We start from the raw sequence: 26,181 nt of genomic DNA, 5'->3' as shown, positions 1-26,181 counted from the left end.
AGCACAACTGAGGAAAGGTCAAGGTGGAGTATGTTCTTCCACCATATTTGTGAATAGTCTCAGAAGCTGATTCTAGAAGCTGGTATTTTTGTGTATCAGGGGAAGCTTTTTTTGTTAAATAGTCTACATTCCATATTCAGCAGATCTCTCTGAGGGACATCATCTAATTTATTAACTATATCTGATTTTAAACAAACTTTACTTATTTTCAGTTACTTGCTTCATGCTTATCCTTGATGGCATGTACATAAGGCTATGGCTTGCCCCTCTGTAAATGATTTACATTTATTTATACTCAGCATTACCAAAACCACAGTTCGGAGCACAGTAAAAGTTTGATCATTATAAAGTAACTGACTGTTGCTTAGATTCTAATGGCTCCCTTGTGGGAGGGGGTGAGAAGGCACAGCATCATTGGCACAGACACCAAGAGTCCATTGAAGGCAAATAACGAACTCCCTTATTCAATAACAGGGAAGCCCTTATATACCCTCCTCCCAGTGCCTAGTCTGTGTGGTCATCCCTCATTGGCTGGGCATAATCAGGAACTTAGACAGGGACTATTGCTAGGTTCTCAGGCACACTGCATGATCAGGAACTCTGACAGTAACCAGGACCTCTGACAGTGACCAGGAACTCTTATAGCTCCTGTTGCTAGGCCCTCAGGCAGTCTCCAGGTTGGCTTTTAAGGAAGTATATTATGTGCATACCTTGGCTACTGGTCTGAGCCAATCTCCTTGACCCTATGGACCTATCTAACTACAACTGACCATTAACTTGCGTGTCTTAATTATCTTCTACATTTTATACCAAGTTCATAGTTTGTATAAGATTAGAATTTTACAGTTTTTCCCTGTCAATCTGAGCCTTAAAATTTTGAGTTGAAGATTTAATTGAAGATCCTTTAGCATCAAAGTAAAACCTTAAACCATAAATACAGTCCACATTGTACAGTTTAGCTTCTTTGTCAAAAATCAGATGTTCATAGGCATGTGGATTAATGTCAGGTCTTCAATTTGATTCTGTTGGTCCACATATCGTTTTTTATGCCAGTACAAAGCTGTTTTTATTACTATAGATCTATAGTAGAGCTTGAGATCAGGGATGGTGATGCCTCCAGAGGTTGCTTTATTGTACAGGTTTTTTTTTTTTTATCTATCTTGGGTTTTTGTTTTTTCCATATGAAGTTGAGTATTGTTCTTTCCAGGTATGGGAAAAATCGTGTTGGGATTTTGATGGAGACTGCATTTAATCAGTAGATTGCTTTTGGTAAGACTGTCATTTTAACTATGTTAATCCTACCTATCAATGAGAGTGGGAGATCTTTCCATTTTCTGATTACTCCTTCAGTTTCTTTCTTCAAAGACTTGAAGTATTTGTGATACAGTTCTTTCACTTGCTTAGTTAGAGTTACCCCAAGGTATTTTATATTATTTGTGGCTATGGTAAAGGGTGATGTTTCTCTAATTTTTTTTCAGCCCATTTATCAATAGTATGTAGGAGAGCTAAATTTTTATTGAGTTAATCTTGTATCCTTCCACATTAATGGAAGTGTTTATCAGCTATAGAAGTTCCCTGGTAGAATTTTTGGGGTCACTTATGTATACTATCATATCATCCACAAATAGTGAAAGTTTGACTTCTTCCTTTCCAATTTGTATTCCTTTGATCTCTTTTTTTGTCTTATTGCTCTGGCTAGAATTTCAAGTGCTATATTGAATAATACTGAGAGAGTAGACAGCCTTGTCTTGTTCTCATTTTAGTGAAATCGCTTTGAGTTTCTCTTCATTTAATTTGATGTTGGCTGTTGGCTTGCTGCAAATTGCCTTTATTATGTTTATGTATGTTCCTTGTATTACTGATCTCTCCAAGACCTTTACCATGAAGGGGTGTTGGATTTTGACAAAGGCCTTTTCAGCATCTAATGACATGATCATGTGTTTTTTTTCTTTCAGTTTTTTTTATATGGTGTATTACATTGATAGATTTTCATGTGTTGAACCGTCTTTGCATCTCTGAGATGAAGCCTACTTCATTATGGTAGATAATTTTTTTATGTGTTCTTGGATTCGGTTTGCCAATATTTTATTGAGTATTTTTACATCAATGTTCATGAGGGAGATGGATCTGTACCTCTCTTTCTTTGTTGAATATTTGTGTAGCTTGGGAATCAGAGTAACTATAGCCTCATAAAAGGAGTTTGGTAATGTTCTGCCCGTTTCTATTGTGTGGAACAATTTGAAGAGTATTGGTATTAAATGTTCTTTGAAAATCTGGTAGAATTCTGCATTGAAGCCATCTGGTCCTGTGCTTTTTTTTTTTTTTTTTTTGCTTGGGAGACTTTTAATGACTGTTTCTATTTCCTGAGGGGTTATTGGTCTATTTAAATTGTTTTTCTTGTCTTGGTTTGACTTTGGTATGTGGTGCCTAAATAGAAAATTGTCCATTTCTTTTAAATTTTCTAATTTTGTGTAGTACAGGTGTTTGAAGTACGACCTGGTGATTCTCTGTATTTCCTTGTTGTCTGTTGTTATGTCTCTCTTTTCATTTCTGATTTTATTAATTTAAATGCTCTCTCTCTCTGCCTTTTGGTTAGCTTGGATAAGGGCTTGTCTATCTTGTTGATTTTCTCAAAGAACCAACTCTTTGCTTCATTGATTCTTTGATTTGTTTTCTCTGTTTCCATTTTATTGATTTCAACTCTCAATTTGATTATTTCCTGGAATCTATTCCTCCTGGGTGAGTTTGCTTCTTTGCTTCTTTTTGTTCTAGAGCTGTTAAAGTGTGCTGTTATGTCACTAGTGTGAAATTTCCCCAACTTCTTTATGTGGGTATTTAGTGCTATGAATTTTCACCTTAGCACTGATTTCATAGTGTCCCATAAGTTTGGGTATGTTGTACATTCATTTTCATTGAATTCTAGGAAGGCTTTAATATCTTTCTTTATTTCTTTTTTGACCCAGTGGTAATTCAGTTGGTCATTATTCAGTTTCATGATATTGTAGGCTTTCTGTAAATTTTGTTGTTAAAATCTAACTTTAAGCCATGGTGGTCCAATTGAATACATGAGGTTTTCCATTTTTTTGTATCTGTTGAGAATTGCTCTGTGACTGAGTATCTATCTGGTTGATTTTAGAGAAAGTTCCATGGGGTGCTGAGAAGAACGTATATTGTTTGTTGTTAGGGTAGAATGTTCTGTAGATATCAATTAAGGCCATTTGAGTCATAACATCTGTTAGTGGTGAGAGTGCGGTGTTGAAGTCTCCCACTATTAATGTGTGATGTTTGATGTGTGATTTAAGCTTTAGTAATGTTTCTTTTACATATGTGAGTGCCTTTGTATTTGGGGCATAAGTGTTTAGAATTGAGACTTCATCTTGGTGGATCTTTCCTGTGATGAATATGTAGTGTCCTTCCTGATTGATTTTAGTTTGAAGTCTATTTTGTTAGATATTAGGATAGCTACACCAGCTTGCTTCTTAAGTCCATTTGATTGGAAAGCCTTTTCTCAGTCTTTTACTCGGAGGCAGTGGCTATCTTTGAAATTGAGGTGTGTGCAGCAGAAGGATAGTTCCTGATTTTGTATACATTCTGTTAGCCTATATCCTTTTATAGGAGAATTGAGTCCATTGATATTAAGGGATGTTAGGAAGCAGTGATTTTTTTGGTTGTAGTGTGTGTGTATTTCCCTTCTTTTGGGGTTATCTGTTGCTTGTGGTTTCGAGGGTACATCTGACTTCCTTAGGTTGGAGTTTTCCTTCTAGTGCTTTCTGTAGGGCTGGCTTTGTGGATAGGTATTATTTAAATCTGATTTTTGTCTTGTAATATCTTGTTCAGTCTGTCTATGGTGATTGAAAGTTTTGCTGGGTATATTAACCTAGGCTGGCATTCATAGTTTCTTATTGTCTACATTACATCTGTCCAGGACCTTCTGGCTTTCAAAGTCTCCATTGAGGATTGAGGTGTTATTCTGATGGGTCTGCCTTTTTAAGTCACTTGACCGAAAAAAGAGAAACTTTGCTGCTCTTAATATTCTTTCTTTATTCTGTATCTTTGGTGGTTTAATTATTATGTGGTTAGAAGACTTTTTGGGGGGTTCTAGTCTATTTGGTGTTCTATAAACTTCTTGTATCTTCATAGGTATTTCCTTCTTTATGTTGGGAAAGGTTTCTTTCATGATTTTGTTGAATATATTTTCTGTGCCTTTGAGTTGCTATTCTTCTCCTTCTTCTATCCCTATTATTCATAGGTTTGGCCTTTTCATGGTATCCAAGATTTCCTGGACATTTTGTGTTATGACTCTTTTGGCTTTACTGTTTTCTTTGACCAATGAATCTATTTCCTCTGCTGTATCTTCTATACCAGAGATTCTCTCTTCCATCTCTTGTATTCTGTTGGTTATGCTTGCATCTGTGTTCCTGATTGTTTAATCAGATTTTGTATTTCCAGCATTTCCTCTGTTTGTGTCTTCTTCATTGTTTCTGTTTAAAATTTCAGGTTTTGAACTGTTTCCTTCACATGTTTATTTGCTTTTTCATGGTTTTCTTGGCTTTCTTTAAGGGATTTATTCATTTCTTACAATTTTTTTTGTTTGTCTTTCCGTCAGTTTCTTTAAAGGGAAATTTCCTTTCCTCTTTAAAGGCCTGTAGCATCTTTATTTAGTTATTTTTAAGGTTACCTTCTTTTGCTTCTTCTACATTGTGATATTCAGATCTTGCTGTTGTAGGCGGGCTAGGTTTTGGTTATGCCAGATTGCTCCTTATGCTGCTGTATGTATTTTTGCACTGACATCTACCCATTTCTTCCTCCAATAGTTGCAAAAGGTGCCTGTGTCAAAGTGAGGTGCTCTTGGTCCACTCTTTGCTTTCTGTGTCTGTGTCACAGGGGGATCCTTCTGGGTCCAATCTTAGCTCTTGGTCTAATTGAAGCTGGCAGATTGTGTATGTCAGGGAACTGTTCTTGGTCCAGTCCAAGCTACCTTATTCTGAGACTCTGGGAGCCTCTCTTGGTCTTATTAGGGCTCTTGGTCCAGTCAGAGCTGGCAGATTCTGTGTCTCAGGAAGCATCTTTTTTCTTTTTTTTTTTTTTTTTGGTTTTTCGAGACAGGGTTTCTCTGCGTAGCTTTGTGCCTTTCCTGGAGCTCACTTGGTAGCCCAGGCTGGCCTCGAACTCACAGAGATCCACCTGGCTCTGCCTCCCGAGTGCTGGGATTAAAGGCGTGCGCCACCACCGCCCGGCCTCAGGAAGCATCTTTTGGTCCAATATGAGCTAGCAGATTGTGTGTCTCAAGAAGCTACTGGTATCCCAGGGTGATGGGTATTAGGGTAGGGCATGGGTCTTGTAGATTGATGGGTCCTATGGGGAGTTTTGGTGGGGGAGCCTGACACAGGAAATTTACCTCCTGGCCAGCAACTCTTTGTCCAATGAGAGCTGGCATTTTTCATGTTGTCGCAGGTAGATGGTTATTGTGGTAAGGCGTGGGTCCTGTAGAATGCAGGGACTGATGGGGGGTTTTGGTGGAGGAGCCTGCCTACAGGAGTTTTTTCTGCTGGCTGGCAACTTGGGCAGAGTTGGGTGGGGGTTCTCATAGATAGGCTGTGTCCTAGGGCCTGTATCCTTGAGGCAGGACTCTTTGGGTGGGAGAAGAGTTACTCACCTCTTGGTCTAATGAGAGCTGGTAGATAACTTATCTCTGGAAGTTACTGGGGTTACACGCAGATGGGTATTGGGCATGACATTCGTCTTGTAGATTGCAGGGTCCAGTGGGGGATTTGGTGGGGGAGTCTACCCACAGCACTTTTTCTTGCTGGCCAGCAACTGGGACAGAGTTGGGTCGGGGTACTTGGGGACTGCTTGTGTCCCAGGGCCTGGGTCCTAGAGGCAGGACTGTCTGGGTGGGAGAAGAGTCCCTCACCTCGTGTTCCAATGAGAGCTGGCAGATTCATCAAACATTTGCTATAAGTTCTGTTTTCCACAAACAGTCATTGAATTAAAGTCACATATACAGTGTGTTGTGTCAGATGGATCTTCCAGAATGAGAGTTAAATTAAAGTTACACAGAAGCATGATGTAGATTTTATATCTCCCAATCCTTTTTTAAAAATAAAATTTACCCTAACTTTTTGTTACAGATTTTACAGATTTTTCAACCACATTCAATGAATTTACAAAGCCTGAGATAAAGTTTACAGACTTTTCTTACAAACATAAAGATAAACTTTATACTTTAGCAAAAGTTTTAGGGATGTAAGAGAGGGAAGCAGATTAGCATCCCTGACCTGTATCGGGAATCATCTACTTTTTAGCTGTTTTGAAACACACAGCATTGTTTCCTGTGCTATTCTGCTTTCTCTACTTCTCTTGTCACAGGTAGAGGTGGCTCACCTGACACAGGACAGATTTGAACAAAACCCTTAAACAGAATGCTCAGGTCTGGAGGGAGAGAACTAATACCCAACCCCACAGACACTTTATTTATAGAACACAAAAGCATGAAACAATTTTAATATTATAATATTATTCATACCCATAATATATGTGAATGTTTGTAAAAGTGTATCCAGTGGTGAGAGAAGGGACTGGAGCAAGCAGAGAAGAAAGAAGGCTCTGAGATAACACAAGGGCAGGGAGCTAAGACCCAGAGACAAGAGATTTTTGAGAAGAGAGAGAGAGAGAGAGAGAGAGAGAGAGAGAGAGAGAGAGAGAGAGAGAGAGAGAGAGAGAGAGAGAATTTAGTTTGGGAAGAAATTGTTACAGTCTGTGGGCATTTGGAAGACCAGTGTGCCATCTATGGTCACTGAGCTGTCCTGAGGCCAAGTCATTTGCAATAAGACAACTAGGATTAATGGAATCTCCAAGTCTGAGAAGGAAAAGAGATTGGAGAAGGCACTTGAGGAGTATGCAGAACAAGCTCCAGACGTAAGGAGGGAACACACTGGGAGGGAGAGCAAGGATGGGAGAGAGAAGGGTAAGTGTCCCGGTGACAAGAATTTCAACCATGATGTCTCCAAGTAACCTAGAGATTTGTCAGAAGGAAATGTCTGAAATAACAAAGGAGCAGCATCCCTTTCTATGTGACTGACACACAGGCTACTCACACTCTAGACAACACATTCACACCTCAACATGGAGTGGCCTCAAGACTATGTCTCAAACATTCTCACTTCATCTAAAACCAGAGAAGTTGGGATAACAGGAAACAGAGATCCCAATGTCTTATCAACAGGCATTGATTTAACTCTAGATAAAACAAACAACCCAATTTAAAACACATGGCACTGAAATGAGAGTGCAGAAAACATGGAATACAAATGGCTGAGAAAGATTTTAAAGGTGTTCAATCTCCTTAGCAACCAGTGAAATAAACATTAACGTTTCCTTGATATTTTGTCTTACCCAAGAATGCAAATTACAACAAATGCTGGCCCTTATGTGGGTTAAGGGGACCACAGACTGCTGTAGGCCCTATGTAAATTAGTGTGGAGGCTTTCTAAAAGTGTGGAAAAAGATCTACAATATCCTCTATTTTTATCAATCCTGGGCATATACATAAAGGCCTACAATCCTACTAAAGAAATTCTTGAACATCCAGGTTCATTGTTGCTATATTCACAGTAGCCACGAAGTGAAAGCAGCATAGACGTCCCTCTACTGATGTATGGATAATGAAACTGTAGTACATGTACACCAACTGATTTTATCCAGCTGAAAACACAAATAGAATTATAAAATTTACTTGTAATGGATGCATCAGGAATTACCACTCTGAATAGGGTAACCCAGACACAATAAGACAAAGCCAAATGCTCTCTCTCATATGCAGATGCTAATTTTGAATCTTCAGGTATCTCTACTTACTGGTGTACCTGTGTAAATCAGGGAACTAGTAAGGTGCAATAAAAAAGGTATTTCACTAGCGGAGGAAAGGAGCACATGTGGTATGAACAGGGGAATGGAAATACTGGAGCAGGAAAGGTTAGGCAGTGAGTTCTGGGAGTTCAGGTCAGCAGAGGGAGTGTATGAAGGATTAACAGTAGGACCTTGGAGAAGACTACATGGGAATGTACTAATGTAGAATCATCCTAAAATACATACATAAATAATTTAAATGTCATTCTTCTATAGCTTCAGAATAGTACTTCTCTCAGATACCGTGGGCCATCAAACAAAAATCCCAGTGCTAGTTATGTTTCAAGTTGTTTGTCAATGCTGTCAATACACACCCAAACATTACAAGCTATTTCTGTTGTTCGTGGTTACCCTCCAAAATTTGATGGTGTTTGCATACTTGAGTTATAGGACTTGGAGAAATCAAGCTGCAGCTGACATGGAAACTTTATTCATACCTTCTAGCATCCACAGAGCTGAAAAGCTTTATGCACTTAAAAAAAGCAAACATAATCAACTGTCTAACACACCAGTGATTTCTGAAATCTACAACTATGACTGGCAGGGAAAGATATGCACACTGGTGGCATATCTTTACAGTGGCATGAATATTATAAGGGTAACTCTTAATAATCTTATCATATTTAAGTCCACTTCCATTAGACAGATCTTATGCCTCACTCCCTTAACTGACCTAAGAATCTCTGGCTAGTCATGCCATTGATCCAAAATGAAAACTACTATAATTATTATGCTAAATTGACAAATATTGTACCTGCCTCCTCAGTTCTTACCTTTATATGGACTGTTCAATGCATACTTCCTTCATACCTTTTCAGAGAAGCTTCATTTTCCAATAGCTGGGGGTTATTGCAAAGACCTGTAAGTGGTCACCAACCATATAATAAGAGACTGTGCTCAGCTCTACATGGGGCATGTTTATCATAAACTCTTTCCCCAAAGCTCAGAGACCATGTCAGAAGACAGGTAGACTTTTCTAAGAATCAAAAGAAGTGCATGATTTGGGGTGAAATTATTCGTTACATCACATGGTCATGGCACACACGAACCTACTGCACAGGACCTTCAGGAAAAGATGCCAAACACATTAATGGGATAGAGGATCGTGAATATCATTCTGCCTGAGGAGCCTTTGGCATTTGGTAGCTTCCAGGAATAGGAAATTCAGTTTTCTTTAAAGTGTAAACACTGAGAGGATTCCCATACTGCAGCAGAAGGCCTTACTACAATGCGTATGCTGGTAATGCAGAGTGGACTCTATGGGGAATTACAGAGAATGCACTTGAATTTGGGTGGAGAAAGTGTCAGGAAGGATAAGGGAGGAATATGTGGTAATGGGGGTGGCACAGATTTGATGAACTCATATGCTGTGCATATAACGTATTCTCAAGTAATTTCAGCATACATACTCTGCTAAATGGAGTGGAGAAAAATTGAATCAAGTATAAAAATTAAAAAAAGAAGATGAACATATGGAGGGAGGTCAGCTGACAGTGTGGACTCTTGTCTTTTCTCTGGCTTATGTTTTTCCTGAGTCTTTATTGGATGAGAATCTGAAGTCCACCAACCTGTGCTCATAGGAGCCATTTTCCCATTTGAACATCAGAGCCATGTAGCCACTTTGAGTTGTAAATTCTGAGAACTAGCAAGATTTTCTCATTCTTTGGGGCCAACCCCAACCATCCTGCTCTGATTACTGTTTAGCTGGAGGATGTCTCCTTGGTGACTTGAGACCAGGAAGCCACCATATCATGAGAACATTACAGCTGCTGACCCTTGAAAACCTGTGCAGTATTAATCACCAGGCGAGAGGGCTACTGTGTGACTCTCAGACTGTCAACAGAATGTCACAGTCTTGTCCTTCACTGCAATGATGAACAGGTTTGCAATTCCGTACTTTTTACTGACCTCATAGGCTCAGAGGTTTCATTCAAACCCCAGGATAACTCTTTGGTGAGAAGCCTGTTTTGTGGTTGCCCAGGGCTGGGCTCTCTTTCTTATGTCATTCCTGGAATAGCTTACCTGCTGCTTAGTTCCTTTGATCGATAATTTCCCTGCAGTCCTGCTCTCTAACATACACGTTCTATACTTTCTATCACTCGGGACATCAGGCAGACTAAGTACAGTGCTCATAAACATATCGCAGACAATATATTTTGATCTTTCTGCTCCCCATCACCTCAATATTTAAGATGCAATTCTATCATTTCCCCTTTTATTTTCTACCTCCAACTCTATCCTGTCCTCCCAGCCCTACTCGCTCTCAAATTAATTTTGTTTTATGATTTTTATGAAGAAGGGTGCACACATATATAAACAAATGTGTAGCTAGAGTTTTCCTGCCCTGCCCACAGTCAGGACAAATCTCTGTCACCCGCCAGTCCCACAGCCGCTCAGACCCAACCAAGTAAACACAGAGACTTATATTGCTTACAAAATGTATGGCTGTGGCAGGCTTCTTGCTAACTGTTCTTATAGCTTAAGTTAATCCATTTCCATAAATCTATACCTTGCCACGTGGCTTGTGGCTTACCGGTGTCTTCACATGTGGCTTATCATGGCGGCGGCGGCTGGCAGTGTTTCTCTCCACCTTCCTGTTCTTTCTTTTTTCCTCTCAGTTAGTCCCACCTATACTTCCTGCCTAGCCACTGGCCAATCAGTGTTTTAATTATTGACCAATCAGAGCAATTTGACATACAGACCATCCCACAGCACAAATGAGTACACAAATTTAACCAGCTGAAACAATTGTTTTGTGTTGAGTATTGCTTTTGTGTCATAGGAAAAACCTCAGCCCTCAGATCAAACAGAAGAGACAATTCATTCTAGAAACAAATCTGAGTGACTATGGCTGGTGAACACAGATTTGGCTGACCCCAGATTCCATGTTCCAAGGTGGGGGCAGTTTCATGAAGTTTTTGCAGTAAAATATAAGAAATTTGTAAATCAAAAGATTAGTGAAAACAAAAGAGAGGAAGTCACGGGCAAGATGTGAAAACTTATCCCACAGGCCCAAGATGCTATGCAATGTCATTTTTAGCTTTTAGGTTGTTGGAAGTCAGTTGTCTCATAAGTTAGTAGATTTCAAACATATATAATTAACTAGTTATAGGAGGTTAGCTCACCTGCACACATGTCCAAAAAATGGCTGTTCAGGGTGCTACAGTTACCCTGGAATAAGTTAATGAGTCTCTAGACCTACAATACTTCAACCTACCCATATCACAGAGGTTATATTCAGTAAGATTGCAGACACGGCTCTTTCCAGGGATTCTCATGTATGTATTTATAAACATGCATACAATTATACACATGTATGCATTTAAACACATCTATGAATTTGTACACATGTATGTATTTATACACAAGTATACAATTATATTCACATGTATGCACTTATATACCTGTATGCATTTATACACATGCTTATATTTCTATACATGTATATTTATACACATGTATATATTTGTACACATTCATTGTTTTGTACACATGTATGCATTTATAGAAATTCATAATTCATACACAAGTATTCATTTATACACATACATGCATTTATACACATGTATTCTTTTATAAGCATGCATAGACTATAGGATGCTATACATGCATATATTTATGCATATGTATGCATTTATAAAACTGCATGCATTTATACTCATGCATACATTTATACACACATATGCATTTTTATACATGAATACATTTATACACATCTATGCATTTTTACAATATATGCATTTATATACATGCATACATTTCTATACATGTATTCATTTATACACATGCATGCATCTGTACACATGCATACATTTGTACACATAGATGCACTTATGCACATGTATTCATTTATATACATGCATACATTGATACACATGTATACATTTATAGCCATGTATACACTTTTACTGCTGAATATTGGTATTGGATAATTTGGTATTGGATAATCGGTGGGGAAGAATAATTTCTCCCTCTCTCCATAGCTTCCAATTACTAGGTTTTGAATAACAGATTCTCTCTTAACAGAGGATCTAGCCATAGATCTAAAATTAACACAGTGTAAACAAACTGCATTTCTTCCTGCTGCCCGCAGGCCTCTAGGTAGATTCTGCTTCAACAGAACCCAGGGGACTTGGGCCTCATGAATTCTCTGACTTGTCTGCAGTGGGACTAGGCAGGCTCTTGTCAAGCAAAGTTTTGAAAGCAGCTCCTAGGGACCACTCCCCAACCACCAAATGACATGTGTGAGACAGCTCAGCCCAACTTCCTGCTTCCAAAGTTTCCTTTCCTCTCGTTCTGAGCACGCTTCACTGCCTTCATGGATTTGGGAGCTTTTCCTCTTTTTCATATTCTGTTTTCATGAACTTTGATTCTTTTACTGGCTTACACAAAAGACGCAATCACTCATTTAATCTGCAAGCTTAGAGAAACTCTCCTTTCTTTATTAGTTTTTCGATTTTTAATTTTATTATTTTATGTCTATGAGTGTTTTCCCTACATGTCTATCTGTGTACCATATGTGTGTCTTCTGACTGAAGAGGCCAGAGGAGAACACATAACTTCTTAAAACTGGTATACACTATTGTAACCCAAAGAGTAGCTTCATTGACCTGTTAGAGCGCTCCCCAAGAACAGCAAGTAGTCTTAACCTCTCATTCACTTCTCAAGCCCCAGAAGCCTTCCAAAAAGGTTTATTTATTTTATGACAGGTGTTTGAGTACTTTCCTTATTATATATGTGTGTATGCCACATGTGTGCCTGGGGCCCAAATACGCTAGAAGAGGAGCTCCTGAATGGATCTACAGATGGTTCTGAGCCACCATGTAGGTTCTGGGATTGTTGCAAGGTTTTCTACAACAGGAGGCAGATGCCTAGTGCCTAGCTCTCTGTCTGTCTCCAAATGGAACACTTTAACACTAGGCATGCATGCAAACAAAATTATTACACTTTTCTGAATGAGTATGAAATCAAATCATTACAAAATAAAAGGATATGAAACCCTTATTCACAATCTTAGAGAAAACATTAGTGACTCTTCCCTCGCCCAATGCTTCCATGAATAGAAACATCATAAGCACCATGTAATCATCAGCCATAGGACACAGACAAGTGACACTAAATCCACACTATGCTCTACAAGAAACCAAGTACTGAGACTTCATGAGTCATTCCATGATGTTTCTGAGCTGTCAGGGGCTCATTCACACAAGCTTTATGTGTCAGGAAAAAAGTCAGGACTTAATGACCTCTAATTTCCTGAATTTGCTAAGGAGTTTCTAAGAACAATGGCCTGACTGTACCCATCAATCTGCCCCTCCTGTTTAGAGGGAGATGGAAAAACTATCAATATTTGCTGGCCTTCTACTTTGCCATGGAGGAGATCAATAAGGATGTCCACCTGCTTCCCAATGTGACCTTGGGTTTCCACCTCTACAATGCCTTTAGCTCCCACCGGAGAACCTTGGAGGGCCCTCTGATGTGGCTGTCTGGAAGGAGTGAGTTTATCCCTAACTACAAATGCAAAACTCAACACAAAGCTCTTGGAATCATTGCAGGAACGAGGCCTGAATTTTCGGCTGCAATTGCAACACTTTTAGAACTCTACAAAGTTCCACAAGTAAGTTGGCAAAGTTTTGGTGTCCATAATCACATAAAAAATCTGACCAAAAGAAAATGGAGAAGTTGTCTATATTTCCTGCAGGTGATTTCAAATGTAAGTAAAAGAATTACATGTATGTTGGTATGATCAACAGTGGAGTGTGGTGAAAAACATGAGCAGTAAATACTGTGGATTTCTAAGAAGATCACTTAGTAATATTCATGATTCTATCTCCAGTCATTGGCAATATGTACTTGGCAGCTCATAGGTAGTGCTGTTCATAAGTCAAACATACAACCCAGATAACTAACTGCCCAAGCTGGGGTATAAACATCTTATAGTTAACCCTGTGTTCAATGACTGACAGATAGAGGAATAGTAAGTTCAGGGCATGTAAACAAATCTGGGACAATCCTTGGGCCATCACAAATGAAAATGTTCCAAGGAGTTTATTTTCTCATTCTGGAAAGTAGATCTCTGAATAGCACTCACAGAGAACATATACTTCGATACATCCTGACAATTGGCTCTTGCCAGGAACTACTGAAGCAAAGCAGCCATCAGTAGTCATCACTGCAAATAGAGAAAATATTTGGTGAGTGCCTTACTCATGGAAAATCAAGATTAGAAAATCAGACAGTGTAAAACTGATTATTATCACTCAGTGAAACAGTTCATACATTTATTGTATCCTAAAGTAAAAAAAATTATATACACAGGAATTTCCATCTATCTCAGAGATTTGCATTTTAAATTAGTTTCTTGGTAATGACTTTGTCATATCTATCATTTGGGAAGTATGATGCAACAATGCTTGGTGAAATTCCCCCAGATATTCATGATTTGCTCTTTTCTAACACAGTAGTGAAATCTGTGAAAAAATGTGTTATTTACATTTCTGAAGGTAGAGGTTTTAGGGAAGGTGATGTCCTGTGGTCAGAGTAAAGCACTTGGTAATGCTTCTGCAGTCTATCTCTACACCCCATACTCTGTTCCATTGTAATTGGAACAAGAGAAATCTTGGTGCCTTTAATATCTAACATGAACAGAATATTGTTCACTCACTTGCTTCAGAGTTCTTAATAACTTTGGAGCCCATAGTACTTGACAAAGACCATATTCCATCACACAATGAGAGAGAGAAGCTAATATCACAGAAGACAGTTTCCTTACCAACATCCAGTTTCCTGATCCCCTTATGTGAATAATGAACTCACTTTCTATCTAAGTGTGAGGACTCCAAACACCTAGAAACTCAGAATCCCCTTTTTTCTGTTTGCTTCTACAGGTCACATATGGAACTTTTGATTCTATGCTAAGTGATAGAGATACATTCCCATCCCTTTACCAGATGTCTCCCAAAGACACAGCTCTAACCCAAGGGGTGACCTCTTTACTGTTGCACTTTGGCTGGAAGTGGGTAGGGCTCATCGTGTCTGATGATCTGAAAGGAAAGGAGTTCCTCTCTGACCTGAAAGCAGAGATGGTATCAGAAGATATCTGTGTGGCTTTTACAGAAAAACTCCAGGCTAATTGGAAGTTTCAGTTAACATATGATGTTGGGTTGGTGAATTTGATCCAAAATACACAAGCAAATGTGCATGTATTCTATGGTGATATAGATGACTTAGTATTTTTCTGTGCACAAAATGAAATCATGAAAGCCGGAAGGAAGGTGTGGATCATGGCAAAGTCCCACTTAGTTTACTTAGAGTCTGTATTCTATGAAAATAATTATTTTAAGGACTTTTTTGAAGGAAGCTTCTCATTTTCACAGAAGAGAGATATCCCTGGCTTCAAGCCCTTTCTAGAGGCACTTACACCCTCCCGGTACCCAGGAGATCTTTATTTCTATAAATTCTGGATTGACAATTTTTATTGCTCACCTCCTCCTCTGCTTTGTGAAAATAAAAAACCCTGCCCACTGAATACATCCCTAAAGACAAAGCAAGAAATAAATGTGATGATCACTTCTGAGCCTAGCTTTTCCATATGGAATGCAGTGTATGCAGTGGCCCACACCCTCCATAAAATGCTTTTGAGGACAACAGAAATGGGATTTCATGAAGACACAAACCACGACAGGCTTCTACCCTGGCAGGTAAGCCTATCTCAAAAGCAAGGGTAGCACTGGGAACTTATTAGTAGTTGAGTCACTGAAGTCAAACGTAGAACACGTTTTCATCTTATAATAAAAATAAAAGGCAAAATGGAAAGAGTTCTTTCACAGTGGGTGTGTATGTGTCTGTAATTATGGTTCATGATTTGGGCTACTGTAGCTTTGATTTCAAGACCTGAAATTTGTACATATTTTAAGAAATGTTTTCCTTTTATGAGATGAAATTCTGTTAAAATATCCAAAATCAATTATTGTCAAAATTAGCAAGTTCAATAATAAAAATTTACACAATTTCATGGAATATGTCTGATGCCATCAGATAGAGACATAGTCACCATATCTAACAGCACCTATTTCATATGAAATATAATATATGTTTAACCACCCAAGACCATGGGGAGAAACTTTTATGGAAAATAAAAATAGGCTGCCATAACCTCAAAAGTAACTGAGAAAGAAATTGCTTTTTATAGACTATTTACTCTTAAATGAGATAAAATTAAGGAGAAACCAAAGACCATGCCTCCATTATTAAATATTATAATACAGATGGTGCTCATGAGCCTAGGCCATATCACCTTTTTATAGTGACAAGTGGGTATGTTTGGGTTTAAACCCTCCTGATATAAACTTAGGACTCAATTATACCTATGAGCCTTGATGTTCCCCTTCAAATAGGTGATCATCAAGAAGTTTGCTGAACAAACTTTTCAATTTTATTTCATTTTAATTCAGTCTAAAGTAGATAAATAGAAAATGAACTCTGAATGTTTAGTGTACTATGCAGTTTTTAGTATTATGGATAATAATAATATTTGACATAGACATGGACACAGTTTGTGAACATGGCTTTCAGAGATGTGATATTAGGTAAGTTAGTGTGTCTTTTGTACAGATAACTGAATATCTAAAAAATGGTCCTTTATGAAACGAGTTGTTAATTAGTTAACACAATAATGAATCTCAGAACATAACTTATAAACCCACTGCATTTTTTTAAAAACATAATAAAATCAAGCTGGAGGGATGGCTCAGCAGTTAGGGCCACTTGATGCTCCTGCAGAGGACCAGAGTTTGGCTATTAGCACCAACATGGCAGCACATAGTTGTCTGTAACTCCAGTTCTTAGGAATGTGACACTCTCTTCTGCTCTCTGTAGATATCAGGAATACAGTTTGTGAATATACATACATACACATAGGCAATACACAGAATTACAAATAATACAAATCTATGGACCAGAGATGGCTCTGAAGTCAGATTTAACTGTTGCTCTTGACAAGATGCAGGTTCAGTTCCTAGTATCTACATAGCAGCTTACAAATGTCTGCAATTCCACTCCCACTGGATCCAGCACCCTCTTCTGGTCTTAACGGGCAGCAGGAACATGTGTAGTGCATACTTATGTCCAGGAAGGAAATTCATACACAAAATAAATTTATATAAAAATATAAAGAAATCTTCTGAAAAATCTAGCTTAATCACAGAACATTTGGGTTTTAATTTTGACTCCAATATTGTTCTTATCAAAGTTGAAAGACAAAAGTTGTGACCCAAACTGAATTAAGGATTGGAGGCAGACCGTGGGTCTATTTCCAACTTCCTGAAGTACAAATGGCATAGAAAATTTCTGCATATTAATATATATTTTCAAGAATTTGGAATTTTGTATAAACCCCTGCTAATATTATCAAGTTCAGACACTCTCTATATCTATGTGTATATCTATCTACCTACCTAACCATACACACATAGGTTCATGGTGTGGCATAAAGAAGGTAAATATCTTAACACGAATAAACCCATAGACTAGTGTTGCTTCCATTTTACTCCAGATTCACTCTGAAACCATCTATATTTTCTAATAAGAGACATTTTTCTCTTGCTGGGGAGAGACACAGGGCCTTGTTCCCACTAAAACATGGTCCACACTGCACTATGTTCCACCCCTTAGACAACATTTTTCTTTGTGTTCAGCTACTTCTACATTAATTTCATCTCACTGGAACAAGTGGAGGCAAAAATTGCTCAAATGAAGCCTCTTCAAAAGAAAGCCAGAGTAGGGAGAGAGAAAGAGGATTGCTCTTAGGGACCATAAGTGAGAGATTTGTATGCTACTCATACCCAATTGATGTCTCTCTCCAGCTTCATCCTTTTCTGAGAAAAATTCAATTTACAAATGCTGCTGGAGACCAAATATGCTTTGATGAGAACAAGAATCATGTGGAAAAGTATGATGTACAAAATTTTATGGGACATACAAATCATTATTCATTTCTAGTTAAAGTAGGAGAGTTTGTCTCCAGGAGTCCACAAGATCAAGGCTTGTTCATCAATGAAGTTATGATCAAATGGCCAAGCAACTTCAATCAGGTCTGGGTAAATTTCAACATTTAATATGTAGACAAATATCTGCAAAGATTTATGAGAACTGATTGTGATGTCTCTTTGAAATTTTAAATTATATTTATAATCTAATTTCTTAGCTCCTGTTGTAAGCTTGTGTGTGGATTCTCATGCATGTCACTGCCTGTGCCCGTTGAGGCCCCAGTCAGCACTGGTTACCTTCCTCAGTTTTCTCCATTTTATTTTAAACATGGTCTCTCTCTGAATCCCTTGCTTTCTGATTTATCTGTACTCAACTGGACAGTGACACACTGTCTCCATGAATGCCATATTGGGAATACAGGAAAACAGTTCTACACCTCACTTTTCTATATTTCTCTTCTGCATGATCAAATTCAGGACCTCATGCTTATATTTCAAGTACATTAAGTACTGAGCCATCTCCTTAGTTCTGTTTGATATCTTCAATTTAGAAATAAATCAATCTCTTGATTTTGACTTTGTTTCATATATATATATATGTATATATATATATATATGTATATATATATACACACACACACATGTTCAGGTATATATATATATATATAAGCATACACATATTGAAGGATAATGCTGGTAGATAGAATTAATTTAAATTGAAATTCAAATTGGGTGTGTTCATTCATGCTGCAGTGAATGAATAAATCAGCATTCATGACTGTATATATGAGTGTGTGTTTCTGTGAGTATTCACATACATGCACACAATCATGTGTATAAATATATACATATTTTCCTTATATATATGCATGCTGATGATTTATTTTTCCTCAGTTTAAGATAACTCATACTCAAACATGCCCACAGGTTTTACAAAGATGAAATAAATTACCAGTGTTTATGCAACTTGTCATTATAACTGATATTTGTGAGCTGCCTGAATTGTATCCTGGGAGCTGAACTCAGGTTTCTCTGTGAGAGCAGCCTGCACTCTGAATCACTGAGCTGGTTCTCCAGCCCCATGTGCCTATTAATATGTAGATATTTATGAGACAGACACTGACTTCCAAATCATGGCAAGAAGCATGTCTAAGGGAAGGACAGAAATATATACTTGCATATACAATTTCCAAAACTATTAATATTAAAATTGTGTTAGGAATATAGTTGTTTTTTAATATAAATATATTTTTAATTTCTTTTTTCCTCTTTTTTTATTATTGAGAAATTTTCTATTTAATTTATGTACCAACCACAGATCCCCCTCTCCTCCCTCCTCTCACCCCACAGCCTTTCCTCTCAACCCACCCCCCCATTCCTGCCTCTTCCAAGTCAAGCCCTCAAATAGGCAGTCAGAAGAGCCTGGCACATTCTGTAGAGGCAGGTCCAAAGCCTTCCCCCTGCACCAAGGTTGTGTAAGGTGTCCCACCATAAGTACTGGGCTCCAAAAGGCCTGATTATGCACCAGGGATGGATCCTGATCCCACTGCCAGGGTTCCCCTTAAACAGTTCAACCTATTCAACTATCTCTCCTATGCAGAAGGCCTAGTGTGGTCCATGGGGGCTCCACAGCTATTAGTCCACAGTTCATGAGTTCCCACTAGTTTAGTTTGGTTGTCTCTGTATGTTTTCCTGTGGTGATCTTGATGCCTCTTGCTCGTAGAATCCCTCTTTTCTCTTATCAACTGGACTCCTAGAGCTTTGCCTGGTTCTTGGCTGTGAATCTCTGCACCTGTGTTCATCAGTTACTTGGTGAAGCCCCCCCCCCCCTAGTTTGTTCATGGAGATCTCATCTATTTCTCCTTCACAGGGTGATCCATTCATTCCTCTTTGTGTCCTTCTTATTAGCTAGCTTCTTTGGAGCTGTGGTTTATAGTCTCGTTATCCTTTGCTTTACAACTAGTGTCCACTTATAATCAAGTACATACCAGGTTTGCCCTTCTGAGTCTGGGTTACCTCACTCAGGGTGTTATTTTCTAGTTATATCCATTTGCCTGAAAATTCCATGTTGTCATTGATTTTTACTGCTGAGTAGTACTCCATTGTGTGTATGTACCACCTTTTATTTATCCATTCTTCAGCTGAGGGGCATCTAGGTTGTTTCTAGGTTCTGGCTGTTATGAATAATGCTGCAATGAACATAGTTGAGCATGTGTCTTTGTGGTATGACTGAAATTCCTTGGGTACATGCCCAAGAGTGGTATATCTGGGTCTTGAGATAGATTGATTCCCAATTTTCTGAGAAACAGTCATACTGATTTCCACAGTAGTTGTACAAGTTTGCATTCCCACCAACAGTGGAGGAGTGTTCCCTTTGCTCCACATCCTCTCCAACATAAACTATTATTAGTGTTTTTGATCATAGCCACTCTGACAGGTGTAAGATGGTATCTCAGAGTTGTTTTAATTTGCATTTCCCTCATGACTGAGGATGTTGAGCAATTTCTTAGATGTCTTTTAGCCACTTGAGATACTTCTGATGAGAATCCTTTGTTTAGTTTTGTACTCCAATATTTAATTGAATTGTTTGGTATTTTGATGTCTAGTCTCTTGATTCTTTATATACTTTGGATATCAGACCTCTGTCAGATGTGGATCTGGTCAAGATCTTTTCCCATTATGTAGGGTGTTGTTTTGTCTTAATGACCTTATCCTTTGCCCTACAAAAGCATTTCAGTGTCAGGCGGTCCTATTTATTAATTGTTGCTCTCAGTGTCTGTGCTACTGGTGTTATATTTAGGAAGTGGTCTCCCATGCCAGTGCCTTCAAGACTACTTCTTGTGGGATAATGCCCTTGTACATTGGTTTAATAAAATGCTGATTGGCCAGTAGCCAGGCAAGAATTATAGGCAGAGTGAGTAGATGAGGAGAATTCTGGGAAGAGGAAAGGCTGAGTCAGGAGTTGCCAGCCACATACAGAGGAAGCAAGATGACAAGGAAGAACTTGAGAAAAGGTACCAAGCCACATGGTTAAACATAAATAAGAATTATGGGTTAATTTAAGTGTAAGAGCTAGTCAGTAATAAGCCTGAGCTTTTATAAGCAGTTATAATTAATATCAGCCTCTGTATATTTACTTGGGTACATGAGTGGGAGAGATTTGTCCCTATAGCTGGCTAGCCAGGATACAGGAAAACTTTCAACTACAACTAGGTCCTACTTTTTCTTCTATCAAATTCAGTGTAACTGGATTTGTGTTGAGGGCTTTCATCCATTTGGAATTGAGTTTTGTGCATGGTGACAGATATGAATCTATTTGCATTTTTCTACATGTTGACATCCAGTTACTCCACACCATTTGTTGAAGATGCTTTCTTTTTTCCATTGTACAGTTTTGACTTCTTAGTCAAAAATCAGGTGTTCATAGATGTGTGTGTTAATGTCAGTGTCTTCAATTTGATTCCATTGGTCTAAATGTCAGTTTTTATGCTAGTACCAAGCTGTTTTTTTTTTTTATACTATAGCTCTATAGTAAAGCTTGAAGTCATGGATGCTGATGCCTCCAGGGATTGCTTTATTGTACAGGATTCTTTTTGCTATCCTGGGTTTTTTGTTTTTCCATATGAAATTGAATATTGTTCTTTCAAGTCTGTGAAGAATTGTGTTGAGATTTTGATGGGTATTCCATTGAATCTGTAGATTGCTTTTGGTAAGGTTGTCATTTTTACTATGTTGGTCCTGCCTATCCATGAGCATGGGAGATCTTTCCATTTTCTGTTGTCTTCTTCAATTTCTCTTTTTCAGAAATTTAAAGTTCTTATCATATAGGTCTTTTACTTGCTCAGTTAGAGTTACCTCAAGGTATTTTATATTATCTGTGGCTATTGTAAAGGGTGATGTTATCTGATTTCTTTCTCAGCCCACTTATCATTTGTATATAGGAGGGCTTCTGATTTTTTTGAGTTAATCTTGTATCTTGCCACATTACTGAAGGAGTTTATCAGATGTAGGAGTACCCTGGTAGAATCTTTGGGGTCACTTATGTATACTATCATATCATCTGCAAGTAGCAAAAGTTTGACTTCTTTCAAATTTGTATCCCCTTGGTCTCCTTTTGTCCTGTTACTATAGCTAGAACTTTGAGTACTATCTTGAATAGATATGGAGAAAGTGGACAGCTTTGTCTTATTCCTGATTTTAGTGGAATTGCTTTGTGTTTCTCTCCATTTAATTTGATGTTGGCTGTTAACACACTGTAAATTGCCTTTATTATGTTTAGGTATGTTCCTTGTATTTCTGATCTCTCCAGGACCTTTATCATGAATAGGTGTTGGATTTTATAGAAGGATTTTTTAGCATCTAATGAGATGATCATGTTTTTTTCTTTCAGTTTGTTTATATGATGAATTACATTGACAGATTTTTATATGTTGAACTATCCTTGCATCCATGGGATAGAGACTACTTGGTCATGGTGGATAACTTTTTTGATGTGTTCTTGGATTCAGTTTGCCAACATTTTATTGAATATTTTTCATCAATGTTCATGAGGGAGATTGGTCTGTAATTCCCTTTCTTTGTTGCATCTTTGTGTGGTTTGGGTCTCAGGCTAACTGTAGCCTCATAAAAGGAGTTTGGTAATATTCCCTCTGTTTCTATTTTGTGGAACAATTTGAAGAGTGTTGGTATTCGCTCTTCTTTGAAAATCTGGTAGAATTATCTGCTGAAACCATTGGGTTCTGTGCTTTTTTTTGGTTGGGAGACTTTTTTTTAGACAGGATTTCTCTGTGTAGCTTTGGAGCTTGTCCTGGAACTTGCTCTCTAGTCCAGGCTGGCCTCTAACTCACAGATATCTGTTAGCCTCTGCCTTCCAAGTGCTGGTACTAAAGGCATGTTCCACCACACCTGGCCAGATTGGGAGACTTTTAATGACTGTTTCTATATCCTTATGAGTTACAGATGTATTTAAATTGTTTGTCTGATCTTGATTTAACTTTGGTATGTGGTTCCTATCCAGAAAATCATCCATTTCTTTTAGATTTTTCCAATTTTGTGGAATACAGGTTTTTGAAGTATGTCATCATGATTCTCTGGGTTTCCTCATTATCTGTTGCTATGTCTCCCTTTTCCTGTTTGATTTTGTAAATTTGGATGCTCTCTCTCTCTCTCTGCCTTTTGGTTAGTCTGGATAAGAGCTTATCTATCTTGTTGATTTTCTCAAAGACCCAACTCTTTGTTTTCATTGATTCCTTTTATTGTTCTCTTTGTTTCTATTTTATTGATTTCAGCCCTCAATTTGATTATTTCCTGGCATCTATTCCTCCTTGGTGAGTTTGCTTCTTTTTGCTCTAGAGCTTTCAGGTGTGCTGTTAAGTCACTAGTATGACATTTCTCCATCTTCTTTATGTGGGCATTTAGTGTGATGAATTTTCCTCTTAACACAGCTTTCGTAGTGTCCAGAAGTTTGGGTATGTTGTACATTCATTTTCATTGAATTCTAGAAAGTCTTTAATGTCTTTCTTTATTTCTTTCTTGACACAGTGGTGATTCAGTTGGGCATTATTCAGTTTCCATAAAATTTTAGACTTTATGTAATTTCTGTTGTTGTTGAAATCTAACTTTAATCCACAGTGGTCTGATAAAACACAGAAGGTTATTCCAATTGTTTTGTATCTGTTGAGATTTGCTTTGTGACCAAGCATGTTGCCAGTTTTAGAGAAGGTTCCATGGGGTGCTGAGAAGGAGGTATATTCTTTGTTGTTAGGGTGGAATGTTCTATAGAGTTCTATTAAGTCCACTTGAGTTATAATATCTGTTAGTTCCCTTATTTTTCTGTTATGTTTCTGTCTGGCAGACCTGTACATTGGTGATAGTGGGGTGTTGCCATCTCCCACTATTAGTGTGTGGGGTTTGATGTGTGATTTAAACTTTAGAAATGTTTCTTTTACATATGTGGATGCTCTTGTATTTGGGGCCATAAATATTCAGAATTGGGATTTTCATCTTGTGGGATTTTTCCTGTGATGAATATGTAATGTCCTTCCTGATCTCTTTTGATTAATTTTAGTTTGAAGTCTATTTTATAGATACTAGGATAGCTACACCAGCTTGCTTCTTATATCCATTTGATTGGAAAGTCTTTTCCCAGCCTTTTATTCTGAGGTAGTGTCTTTTTTTTTAAGTTGAGGTGCGTTTCTTATATGCAGCAGAAGGATGGTTCCTGATTTTGTATCCATTCTGTTAGCCTGTGTGTTTTTATAGGTAAATTAAATTAATTGGCATTGATGGATATTAATGACCAGTGATTGTTATCTTTTGGTGGAAGTGTGTGTGTGTGTGTGTGTGTGTGTGTGTGTGTGTGTGTGTGTGTGTTTCTCTTCTTTGGGATTTACTGCTGCGGGATTATCTATTGCCTGTGTTTTTGTGAGTGTATCTGACTTTCTTTTTTTAAATTTAGTTTTTCTTTTTTTTAAAATTTATTTATTTATTTTTTTATTATCAGCTTGATACAGTATAAATTCTTATTTTAATAGTGAAATGTTTAATTGAGATTTGCTCAGTAATTGAGCAAAACCAAAACTTATTATAAGCCACAGTCATTCTAGGGTCCCCCTGCTATATAGCCTCCATGGTTCTGTGGGTTGTAGTCTGATTGTTCTTTGCTTTATATCTAGAATCCACGTATGAATGAATACTTACCATGTTTGTCCTTCTGGGTTTCGGTTACCTCACTCAGGATGATTATTTCTAGTTCTATCCATTTGCCTGCAAATTTCATTCTTCATTGTTTTTGTCTTCTGAGTAGTACTCCACTGTGTATATGTACCACATTTTCTTAATCCATTCTTCAGTTGAGAGGCATCTAGGTTGTTTCAAGGTTCTGGCTATTACAAATAGTGCTGCTATGAACATTGTTGAGCATGTATGTTTGTGGTATGATTGAGCATTCCTTGGGTATATACCCAACAGTGATATGGCTGGGTCTTGAGGTAGTTAGAGTCCCAGTTTTCTGAGAAACTGCCATACTGATTTCCACAGTGGCTGTACAAGTTTGCATTCCCATCAACAGTGGAAGAGTGTTCCCTTTGCTCCACATCCTCTACAACATTGACTGTCATTAGTGTTTTTGATCATAGCCATTCTGACAGGTTTAAGGTGGTATCTCAGAGTCGTTTTGATTTGCATTTCTCTGATGATTAAGGATGTTGAGCATTTATTTAAATGTCTTTCAGCCATTTGAGATTCTTCTTTTGTGAATTCTCTGTTTAGCTTTTTAGCCCATTTTTAATTGGATTGTTCAGTATTTTTATGTCTAGTTTTCTGAGTTCTTTATATACTGTGGAGAACAGTCCTCTGTCAGTTGTGGGGTTGGCTTCAGTGCAGAATTCTACCAGATTTTCAAAGAAGAAGTAATTCCAATACTCTTCAAATTGTTCCACACAATAGAAACTGACTTCCTTAGGTTGGAATTTTCCTACTAGTGCTTTCTGTAGAGCTGGATTTGTGGATAGGTAATGTTTAAATCTGGTTTTGTATTGAAATGCCTTGTTCACTCTATCTATGGTGATTGAAAGTTTGCTGGGTATACCAGTCTAGGTTGTCGTCCATGGTTTTTTGTGTCTGTATTCCATCTGCCCAGTACCTTCTGGCTTTCAAATTCTCCATTGAGAAGTCGAGTGGTATTCTGATGTGTCTGCCTTTATAAGTCACTTGGTCTTTTCCCTTTGCTTCTCTTAATATTCTTTCTTCATTCTGTATGTTTAGTGGTTTAATTATTATGTGTTGAGGGGACTTTTTGGGGGGTATAGTCTATTTGGTGTTCTATAAGCTTCTTGTATCTTCATAGGTATTTCCTTCTTTATGAAGGGAAAATTTTCTTTCATGATTATGTTGAATGTATTTTCTGTGCCTTTGAGTTGGTATTCTTCTTCTTATTCTATCCCTATTATTCTTAGGTTTTGTCTTTTCATGATGTCCCAGATTTCTGGTTGTTTTGTGTTATGACTTTGTTGGCTTTACTGTTTTCTTTGACTGAGGAATCTATTTCCTCTATCGTATATTTAGCGCCAGAGATTCTCTCTTCCATCTCTTTCATTCTGTTGTTTATGCTTGCATCTTTGTTTCCTGTTCATTTACTCAGATTTTCTATTTCCAGCCTTCCCTCAGTTTGTGTCTTCTTTATTGCCTCTATTTCAGTTTTCAAATCTTGAAATGTTTCCTTCACCTGTTTAATTGCTTGTTTTTGGTTTTTTTTAAAGGGATATATTGATTTCTTCCAATTTTTTGT

At 37.8% G+C, this 26,181-nt stretch overlaps 2 protein-coding genes across 3 annotated transcripts in view; both read left to right on the top strand.

The window, feature by feature from the left end:
- Positions 1–26,181, top strand: part of LOC121826529 (cytochrome P450 3A25-like) — a 319,487-nt gene that overhangs the window by 152,434 nt on the left and 140,872 nt on the right. The window lies entirely within an intron of this gene.
- LOC102909469 (vomeronasal type-2 receptor 116-like) overlaps positions 1–26,181 on the top strand; it is a 46,495-nt gene that overhangs the window by 2,939 nt on the left and 17,375 nt on the right. The window contains exons 2-4 of the mRNA XM_076560368.1: positions 13,234–13,525; positions 14,796–15,608; positions 17,772–17,999. Coding sequence (XP_076416483.1) covers positions 13,234–13,525; positions 14,796–15,608; positions 17,772–17,999 — 1,333 coding nt within the window. The remainder of the gene's footprint in view (positions 1–13,233; positions 13,526–14,795; positions 15,609–17,771; positions 18,000–26,181) is intronic.

Source organism: Peromyscus maniculatus, chromosome 23 (genome assembly GCF_049852395.1).
Source record: "Peromyscus maniculatus bairdii isolate BWxNUB_F1_BW_parent chromosome 23, HU_Pman_BW_mat_3.1, whole genome shotgun sequence".
In the NCBI taxonomy this organism is placed as follows: Eukaryota; Metazoa; Chordata; class Mammalia; order Rodentia; family Cricetidae; genus Peromyscus; species Peromyscus maniculatus.
This window is presented reverse-complemented; position numbering and strand designations above follow the sequence as displayed.